The 10006-nt window shown below is 47.6% G+C and overlaps 1 protein-coding gene across 1 annotated transcript; it reads right to left on the minus strand.

The window, feature by feature from the left end:
- Positions 1-591: 591 nt before the first annotated feature.
- On the minus strand, positions 592-9519 carry LOC311127495 (hyaluronan and proteoglycan link protein 1-like; the record flags this gene model as incomplete). Its single annotated transcript, XM_084159319.1, has 5 exons — positions 592-1001; positions 1098-1400; positions 4542-4740; positions 4970-5133; positions 9417-9519. The coding sequence occupies 5 exons, from the start codon at positions 9517-9519 to the stop codon at positions 712-714; spliced, it is 1059 nt and encodes a 352-aa protein (XP_084015445.1). The 3' UTR covers positions 592-711.
- Between the last annotated feature and the right edge of the window lie 487 nt (positions 9520-10006).

Consider the following 10006-nt stretch of genomic DNA (forward strand, 5'->3'; position numbering starts at 1 on the left):
TACCAGCATGGCTACCAAAGCATTCTGCAGCAATATGCCATCCCATCTGGTTTGCGCTTAGTAGGACTATCATTTGTTTTTTTAACAGGACAATGACCCAAAACACACCTCAAGCCTGTGTAAGGTGAGTGATGGAGTGCTGCTTGATCTACACCATCTTTGCGTTTAGTGTTGCTCTTTTGTTGTCCTAGGTTTAATTGAACAGAAAAAGTAAGTGCCCAAAGGTATCAGTCCAATTATCAGAAGTTGTACTGGGTTGTTCTCAGTCCAAGCATGTCCTTCAGGCTATGGCATGACTAATCCATCATCATTAACTCCACTTCCTCCCCTCCCTCCCCTCCCTCCCCTCCCTCCCACTCCCCTCCCTCCCTCCCCTCCCCTCCCCTCCCTCCCTCCCCCAAATCCATCTTCCCTTTCTGTTTTTGCATAGAAACAACAGATTAAATAACATGAACCTTAAATATGTGTAAACTATCCCCATATAATTACAGGTCCCAGATTACATAAAAACATGGATTTTGTCTCACACCTCGTGTTTTACAGTCTCTAAAAAGAAAACATCACAGTTGTAATGTTTTTTTCATACCACTTACTTCCTCCACATGACCTCCCTCTCTCCTATCTCCTATCTCCTCTCCCCCATCCCCCTCTCCCTCCTTCTCTCTGTAAATGTAATAGGTTCTCTAGTGTGTGTGTGAGTGTATTGGGTTCTCAGTTGTGGCCTTTGAGGCAGTAGACTCCATATAGCTTCTGTTTCTTGTCGGGGCAACCGTTGAACCTCACAGCAGCTTCCGCTGGGCTGCAGCGCCTGCGGGGGCGGGTGATAGGGTAACGCACGCTCCCATCAGCCAACCAGCCGGCGTCACAGCGGTCGTAGCCCAATAGCTTCCAGGCGGCGTACATCTGGCCCACCTTGGCAATCTGAGCACCATCCTTCTGACACGCACGCACAGCCTCGTCATACGTCAGCTTGGAGGGGTGGATCAGGTAGTACAACCGCCCTGAGATAGGGAGAGAGGGAGAGGGTTAGATACACACACACACACACATTCAACCCCCCTCACCACACACACACACACTCCCCTCCCCCCTCTCACCTTTGTAGTTGGAGGTAAAACAGAACACGTCATATCTGTTCTTCTCCTTGTCTCCGAAGCCGTAGTTGCGGATCCCCGGGACAGTGTTCTTGCCCCCACAGGGTTCCCTGGGGGTGGTGATGGGATACTGGACGGATCCATCACTCAGCCACCCTGCGTTGCACCAGTCCAAACCCCCACGCCACGCCTCATACAGCTGGTCAAACGACGCCACGATGGAGTCCTGATCGCGACACGCTCGCTCAGCGTCGAAGAAGTTCAGGTTGTAACGACCCAACCGAGGGAAGTAGGGGTAGACAATACCTGGGAGGGGAGAGAGGAGTAGAGAGGGAGAAGGCGGGAGATGGGGAAGAGAGAGGAGAGGGGAAAGAGAGAGAGGGCAGAAGAGAGGGGAGAGAGAGGGAAGAGAGAGGAGAGGGGAAAGAGAGAGAGGGCAGAAGAGAGGGGAGAGAGGGAAGAGAGAAGAGAGGGGAAAGAGAGAGAGAGGGCAGAAGAGAGGGGAGAGAGGGAAGAGAGAGGAGAGGGGAAAGAGAGAGAGGGCAGAAGAGAAGGGAGAGAGAGAGAGAGGGAAGAGAGAGGAGAAAGTCAACATCCCAACAGCAATAAATAAAACATCAATTTGCTTTGGATTTTATGTCCTCACTTAATCTCTCTTTAAACAAAACATGAGTTGTAAAAAGACAAACTGTACTAGCTAAACCCCATTACCTTATATAAAATCCTACTATTTCTGTTCCAGTGTTGTGTTAGTGGGTGGTGGCTGTAGGTCTGTAGCTCCAGGCTTTAGATTGCCAATGGTTGATCATTCTCATATTTAATGGAGCAGGTCTGGCTGGGTGATGTATGGAGTTATACCCTGTTCCATGGAGGAAAGCCAGGAATGGAAATCTAATTGATGAACTCCATTACTCTGGCCTGACTGTGTGTGTGTGTGTGTGTGTGTGTGTGTGTGTGTGTGTGTGTGTGTGTGTGTGTGTGTGTGTGTGTGCGTACGTGCTTGTGCATGAGCGTGCTTGTGTGTGCACGTGCATGCCTGTGTGTGTTTGTGCACGTGCGTATGTGTCCCCTGACAGTCCTCCTGGGTAGTCTCAGCTCGTGGTAATATATAGCCAGAACCCTGGGACAGCTAGACAAGGACAGGCTGCTACAGAGTTTCCACAGTAAATAGACTTTATCAACAGGACACAGTCACTTTACCACAGCCCAGTCACTTCAAATAATGGTTCTCCCAAAAAGTTAGTCTGTCACATCCGGGCTCTGGGACTCTATATGTTGAGCCAGGGTGTGGTAATTCTATGTGGTGTATTTCTATGTTGGGAGTTCTGGTTTGTGTATTTCTATGTTGGCCTGAGTGGCTCCCAATCAGAGGCAACGAGTGTCAGCTGTCATTGGTTGTCTCTGATTGGGAGCCATATTTAAACTGTCTGTTTTCCCTTTGTTTTTGTGGGATCTTGTTCTAGTTAGGTTTGTGTTTGACCGTTGGCTGTCACGTTATCGTGTTAGTTGTTTTGTATCGTGTGTGCACTTTAATTAAATAAAGTATGTTCGCTCAACACGCTGCGCCTTGGTCTACTCCATACGACGATCGTGACAGAAGATCCCACCAAAACTGGACCAAGCAGCGTGAAGAGGAGAGAGGAAGGACTTGGGATCAATGGAGTAGGGGTCTCGACTGGGCTAAGCCAAGTGAAGAGCAGAGAGGTTGGAATTGGGAGCAGTGGAGTGAGAGTTGGGCGAGAACCATGGAGGCCTGGTCCACGGGGGAGAGACAAGCCCAGAACATTTTTAGGGGGGGGGCTCACGACGGGGCAGCAGGAGGCCGCGATGGAGCGGTCCAGCGGGTTGGCAGAGGAGGCCGCCAGGTTAAGGGGGCCACTGGTCACTAAGGGGAAGGAAAGTGTGGAGGCACGGCGAGAGGTACTGGGGTGTGTTACCAGTCCGGTCCGGCCCGTTCCTGATCCCCGCGTAGGGCCAGGGGTGTGTGTCCCCAGTGCGGTCCGGTCTGTTCCTGTTCCTCGCATCGAGCTTGTGGTGCGCGTCGCCAGCCCGGTCCGGCCTGTTCCTGCTCCCCGCATCGAGCCTGTGGTACGCTTCGCCAGCCCGGTCCGGTCCGTTCCTGCTCCCCGCACCAAGTCAGTAGTGCGCTTCGTCAGCCCGGTCCGGCCCGTTCCTGCTCCCCGCACCAAGTCAGTGGTGCGCTTCGTCAGTCCGGCACGGCCCGTGCCTGCTCCCCGCACCAAGCCTACGGTGTGCGTCGCCAGCCCGGCCCGGCCTGTTCCTGCCCCTCGCACCAAGCCTACGGTGCGCATCGCCAGCCCGGTAAGGCCCGTTGCTGCTCCACGCACCAAGCCTACGGTGCGCATCGCCAGCCTGGTAAGGCCCGTTCCTCCTCCACGCACCAAGCCAGGGGTGCGAGTCGTCAGCCTGGTAAGGCCCGTTCCTCCTCCACGCACCAAGCCAGGGGTGCGTATCGTCAGCCAGGTCCGGCCCGTTGCTGCTCCACGCACCAAGCCAGGGGTGCGCATCGTCAGCCCGGTCCGGTCCATTCCTGCTCCACGCACCAAGCCGGGGGTGCGTATCGTCAGCCCGGTCCGGCCAGTTGCTACTCCACGCACCAAGCCAGGGGTGCGCATCGTCAGCCCGGTCCGGTCCGTTCCTGCTCCACGCACCAAGCCAGGGGTGCGTGTCGTCAGTCCGGCACGACCCGTGCCTAGGTCACCGGTGCCTGATCGGGTACCTGTCGGCTGCTCCACACCGGAGCTGAAGCTATCCGCTCCTACTATGTCCAGTTCAGCTCCAGCCAGCGGGGCCAGATCGGACCAGGGGCGCTATGGGGGGATTATTGGAGGGTGGTGGGCAAGCCCGGAGCCAGAACCGCCGCCAAGGAGGAATGCCCACCCAGCCCTCCCCTGTTTGGTTCTAGTTGAGGCGCGGTCGCAGTCCGCACCTTTAGGGGGGGGTACTGTCACATCCGGGCTCTGGGACTCTATATGTTGAGACAGGGTGTGGTAATTCTATGTGGTGTATTTCTATGTTGGGAGTTCTGGTTTGTGTATTTCTATGTTGGCCTGAGTGGCTCCCAATCAGAGGCAACGAGTGTCAGCTGTCATTGGTTGTCTCTGATTGGGAGCCATATTTAAACTGTCTGTTTTCCCTTTGTTTTTGTGGGATCTTGTTCTAGTTAGGTTTGTGTTTGACCGTTGGCTGTCACGTTATCGTGTTAGTTGTTTTGTATCGTGTGTGCACTTTAATTAAATAAAGTATGTTCGCTCAACACGCTGCGCCTTGGTCTACTCCATACGACGATCGTGACATAGTCAGACATTTCCATATCTCAAAAGTGATCGGAAGGCACACTGAGTGCATATTAAATGCTAACTGTGTGAGGACATACTTTCAGTGTGTGTGTGTATGTGTGTCTACGAGCATGCATGCGTGTGTTACCTTGCAGGTCCAGAGACACCACGCCCGTTCCGTCTTCCAGCCCGTCGATGACCTCACACTTATATCTCCCATAATCCTCCAGTGTGAGCTCTGTGATGACCAGCGACGCATCGGTAGGAGCCGATTCCTGTAGGTAGACGCGTCCATGGAAACGTCCGTAACTCCGCTTGTGGAAACCCATGGCAACGAACACATCCACCTAGAACAACACGAAGAAGGATTTGTAATTGATGTCATCAGTTGGCTCCAATGGATACTTCCTGGACTCTTTTATGACATGGACTATCCCCCATAGTGCAATACTTTTGACCAGACCTGTCCATTATCTGACTCTGACCAAAAGTCCTGCATTATGTGGATGGAAAACGAGGTTTGGTTCGAGTAGTACCCTGGTCTATTTTATGACATTGGTTCTAGTAGAAACCCACCTCTTTGAGGTAGTCTGAGGTCAGCTTGGTCCATTTGATCCTCAGTTTGGGGTTGGTGGGCAGTGACGCATCTCTGTGGAACTTACAGGGCAGGGTGGTGTTTCCCCTCCGCCTCGACACCACTTTGGACTGCTCCGTCACCACAGAGAGCCGAGAGCCATTCTCTGAAATAGAGGGGTGGGTTATACAATTAGTAATCGAGGGGTGGTTCTCTCTACCTATTTCCCATGCTCTACAGTATGTCTCCCTCTCTCACTAGCTCAGCAACAACAACACTAACCCATTGTTTTGTTCTTTGTATCTAATCAACAAATTGGTTGGTTTATTTTCTCTGAATGGTATTTAACCTGTTATCACATTATCCCATATGAAACTGATTAGCAAGAACTGGGCATGGAAGCAGATGCTTGCTCAATAGCTAAATAGTTCCCATCCCTGTTTTTCCGAAGCACATGAGCTCAGTTGTGCAACCCTGTCACAAACACGGTGATGATGTAACTTTTTTAACATTGTGTTATTGTGCAGCTTGTTTTTACAAACAGTTCTGCATTGTAATTGTTTAAACATTTGTAATGTAGCTTGTTGTTAAATGTTGATGTATTGACAGTGACCGGTGTATTAGGAAAATCTGTAGTCAATATCAGGTTCCAAACATCTGGCCTGTCTATGAGAGAATGATTGGTTTATTATGATGTCTATAGATATAGTAATAATATGAACTACTGCCAGTCACGCATAATACAATTACTCCAGGTATCATTAACATGTATTTAAAGTATACTTCAAACACATTCACACCCAACCACACACTAATTTGTTTTCAACTAAATTGCTACCAGGTATCAAAGTCACTTTTAGGGCTCTATTCAACCTGTATCGCTGAAGCGTTACAGATTACGCGATAGAAATGTAAAGGTCATTTCCGATTGATCAGTGTTTACCGTGAATGCAGTCTCTGCAAACGTGGGAACATTGCCTTTAAATTTCAATCACGCTGTAACACTAACCTTCCGCGATACGGATTGAATAGAGCCATTAATATTCAGAAAGTTTATGAACACCCACCCTTTCCGACTTTAAAACAGACTCTGGTTCCAGGGTTTTCTTCTAATCCAGCATGACTGTGTAGTCCTCCATTAGCTCATCATGTGTTTGATGTTTACCTAATCCTCTCTTCCTGGTGTGGAGCAAATTGATAAGTCTACTATATCTAGAGGCACTATGTAAACAATGGAGTATCCTCAGCCAACCTGCTCTGTGATGTCACCACTGGCAGCGTCGTTGGGTACACAAAGTCTTACTGGTACATTTACGCCCTGTAGTCTTACTGTGTGTGACAAGCTTGACTTCCCTTTCAATCACCCACCAGGAACAACTCTCACTTTTGCAAAAACAATTATTGGTTTCTACTTAAATGTAATTGACCACCAGAGGACGTTCATTTGGGCCTCAATGTGGCACACACAATCAATATAAGAAGTGACTCTCGTCTCTCCTGTCTCCAGAACATGAAGACGTTCCAGATTTCCAGCTGCTGTTAGAAGGGGAAGTTTAAAGCCCCTGCTGTGTGTTCCTCTATAGTATGACCCTCAGACCTCGGACATTCTCCAACCCCCAGCCCTCAGCCCGCAGCCTTAACCTGCATTACAAGCTGTCTTTCCTCACAATACGCAGCATTTGGACAGGACAAGACTGTCTGAGCATCCCAGGGTCTCACCTCATCTACACAAAGCGAATAACACTCTCTGTGGTGGTTCTATTTGATTGGAACACATAATCCATGCTATACTGGCTGATGGTGTAAGTAACGTGGATTATTGAACCACAGTCTGTCTGTTGAGTAACCTTTTCTGAGACTTGAAGACATACATTAGCTCCCCGGGGTATTGCCTTGCTTTAGTTCAGCAGACTAACAAAGTCTTGAAGCATGTAGGAGACCCAGGTTCAAAGCCAATCGTTCTCAATAGCACATTGATCCTAGGTCTGAGTGAGTTAGCAATTCCTCCCTCCAGCCAAGTCTGTGAATCTGCCTCCTGAAACTACGATCGATGCTGAAGCTAATTTCTCCACAATAGTTGAACAGAACTGCTTACCACACACAGAACTGCTTACCGCACACACAGTACAGTACTGCTTTAGCTGGAGAGCTGCTTCATACATACCACTGCTGGTACCACACACTACCACAGTACTGTATGAGGTAAAACAGCCTATATATTGTCACTCCAAAGACAGTCCAGTAGCCAATACACAGTCACAGCACCTGGTTTTAAACATGACACCAACAGTGACATATCTGCCCTGCAATCTGCCTCTACAGCCCCAATAAAGAGAGATAGTTGATAGGTTATCACGCAGAGCAAACAAGACCCCACATAATTAATTGCCCAATGTTTTTCATTCAACAGTTGCAGTGCATGAGGATAAACACACACACATAGAGAGACAAGATGATACTATGAAACTACAGGCAATATTTCAGGAGTATGTATTAGAGCTGGGACGATAAACCGAAAATTACAGACACCGACATTGCCTTCCTCTTACTGAAGCATTTTGCTGACTTTGGAAAATGTTGATTTTGCTAACCAACGTTCCTGTAGATAGTTCTAAAACCATTATTTGATCAACAGTAATAGCCATGCATTATGTTGATTCCTGCTATGAAAGTATCTATGAAAATGCTATGAAAGTCCCTGTTTCACTGTCATCTGCTGGCTCTCACTCCCTCTCCCCACTGTGCACACGGAAGAGGGTGAGATTCTGAGAAGGACAAGCATGCATGTGCTGTTAATCAAAATACTATTACGGGACAAAAACAGCTTTCAAAGCAACTACTGTTGTTTTAGTTACAGAGAGGAGAGTCACAGCTTTCTGTGAGTATATCATTTATTTCTCCCCTCTTAATATTGAGTACATGGCATGGCACCACTTTACAACTGGAGCAGGCTGTAGTTAGTATGGTTTTAATGCGCCCACGGAGCCGAGCTGAGCACGCCATGTGCAGAGAATAGACCTACATCAAGTAGCCTCCCACTGGGCACAGACGTCAATTCAACATCTATCCACGTTGGTCCAAAGTAATTGAATTGAAAGGACGTAGAAACAACGTTGATTCAACCAGTGTGTGCCCAGTGGGCTAGGCCTAGTGCTGTAATGCTTTTGTAGGACATTCGCCTACAATTACTGATATACACTGAACAAAATTATAAATGCAACATGTAACAATTTCAAAGATTTTACTGAGTTAGTTCATATGAGGAAATCAGTCAATTGAAATAAATAAATTAGGCACTAATCTATGGATTTCACGACTGGGAATACAGATATGCGACTGCTGGTTGCAGATACCTTTAAAAAAGAGGTAGGGGCGTGGATCAGAAAACCAGTCAGTATCTGGTGTGACCACCATTTGCCTCATGCAGAGCATTGATTGTGGCCTGTGGAATGTTGTCCCACTCCTCTTAAATGGATGTGCAAAGTTGCTGGATATTGACGAGAACTCGAACACGTTGTCGTACACGTCGATTCAGAGCATCCTAAACATGCTCAATGGGTGACATGTCTGGTGAGTATGCTATTACATGAGGTGATGGCGGCAGATTAATGGCACGACAATCGGTCTCAGGATCTCATCACAGTATCTCTGTGCATTCAAATTGCCATTGATAAAATGCAATTGTGTTCGTTGTCCGTAGCTTATGCCTGCCCATACCATAACCCTACTGCCACCATGGGGCACTCTGTTCACAACGTTGACATCAGCAAACCGCTCGCCCACACAACGCCATTTATTTGGTCTGTGGTTGTGAGGCTGGTTGGACGTACTGCCAAATTATCTAAAACAAGGTTGGAGGTGGCTTATGGTAGAGAAATTAACTTTCAATTCTCTGGCAACAGCTCTGGTGGACATATGTGGCATTGTGTTGTGTGACACATTTTAGAGTGGCCTTTTATTTATTACATAGGACCAACACTTTATATGTTGTGTTTTTATATTTTGTTCAGTGTAGATTAATCAATTAGCCTACATGGCTATCTAGCAAAAACATTGTATCCTATTTTGACAAGTTGCACATCAAAATATCATTAAAGCATTTCCTAGATATCTGGGATGAAATAGCTTATTTTTTTAAATCATAGGCTACCATCTCAGTTGTCTTACTAGGCACTGGAAAAACGTTTCTAGAGCCCTGCCGCTAATGTAAAGTAACTATCCATTGAAACTTTTTTTATTATTGTAGTATTTGTTGTTATCGAGCAAAACAGCTCAATTTACCGCAATATTACTTTTTGTCCGATTTATCGTTATCACAAAAACAGGTGAATGTATCGCGATATGTATTTTGTCCATATGGACCAGCACTACTGTGTATCATAAACGAAACAGAGACAGTTGTAAGACTATCAATGCAGATGGAAGTCACACACACACACTGGTGTCTACCTTGAACGTAGATGGTTCTGTAGTGCTCCAGATCAGGGTATGCTGTGTCAAAGTTGTCTGCTAAGCTCAGAGAGACCAGGGTACAGATCAGCACAGGAAGCATCTTCTGTCTCTACACTGGGTCTGCTCACTGGGAGGGGGGAGGGAGGGAGGGAGAGAGAGAGAGAGAGAGAGAGAGAGAGAGAGAGAGGTGGGGAGTTAGTCAAACGGTGGGGAAACAATATCACAGAACAGCTGGTGGTGAGACAGAGAAAGAGAAAAACACACACAGTAAGGTGCTCATTACCAGGATCAAGTAGAAAGTATAAAGATAGAGAAAGAGCGGGTCAGAAAATCCTCACATACCAGCAAACACACCTGCCGCCATGAAGGGTGTTTTTGTGTGTGTGTGACCTGAGAAAACTAGCTTTTCTCAATGTCATCACTGTCATCATCACAGTCATGATAACTACAGTAGTCATTATCATTATCATGATCTTCAATGTCATTATCACTCATCATCTCAATCCTTTTCACTATCATAAGCATCACTCAACATTATTCCCACTATCACACTCCTATCAACATCATCATCTCTTTACCTGGGATAG

Source organism: Coregonus lavaretus (assembly GCF_964263955.1).
Source record: "Coregonus lavaretus genome assembly, chromosome: 4".
Classification (NCBI taxonomy): Eukaryota; Metazoa; Chordata; class Actinopteri; order Salmoniformes; family Salmonidae; genus Coregonus; species Coregonus lavaretus.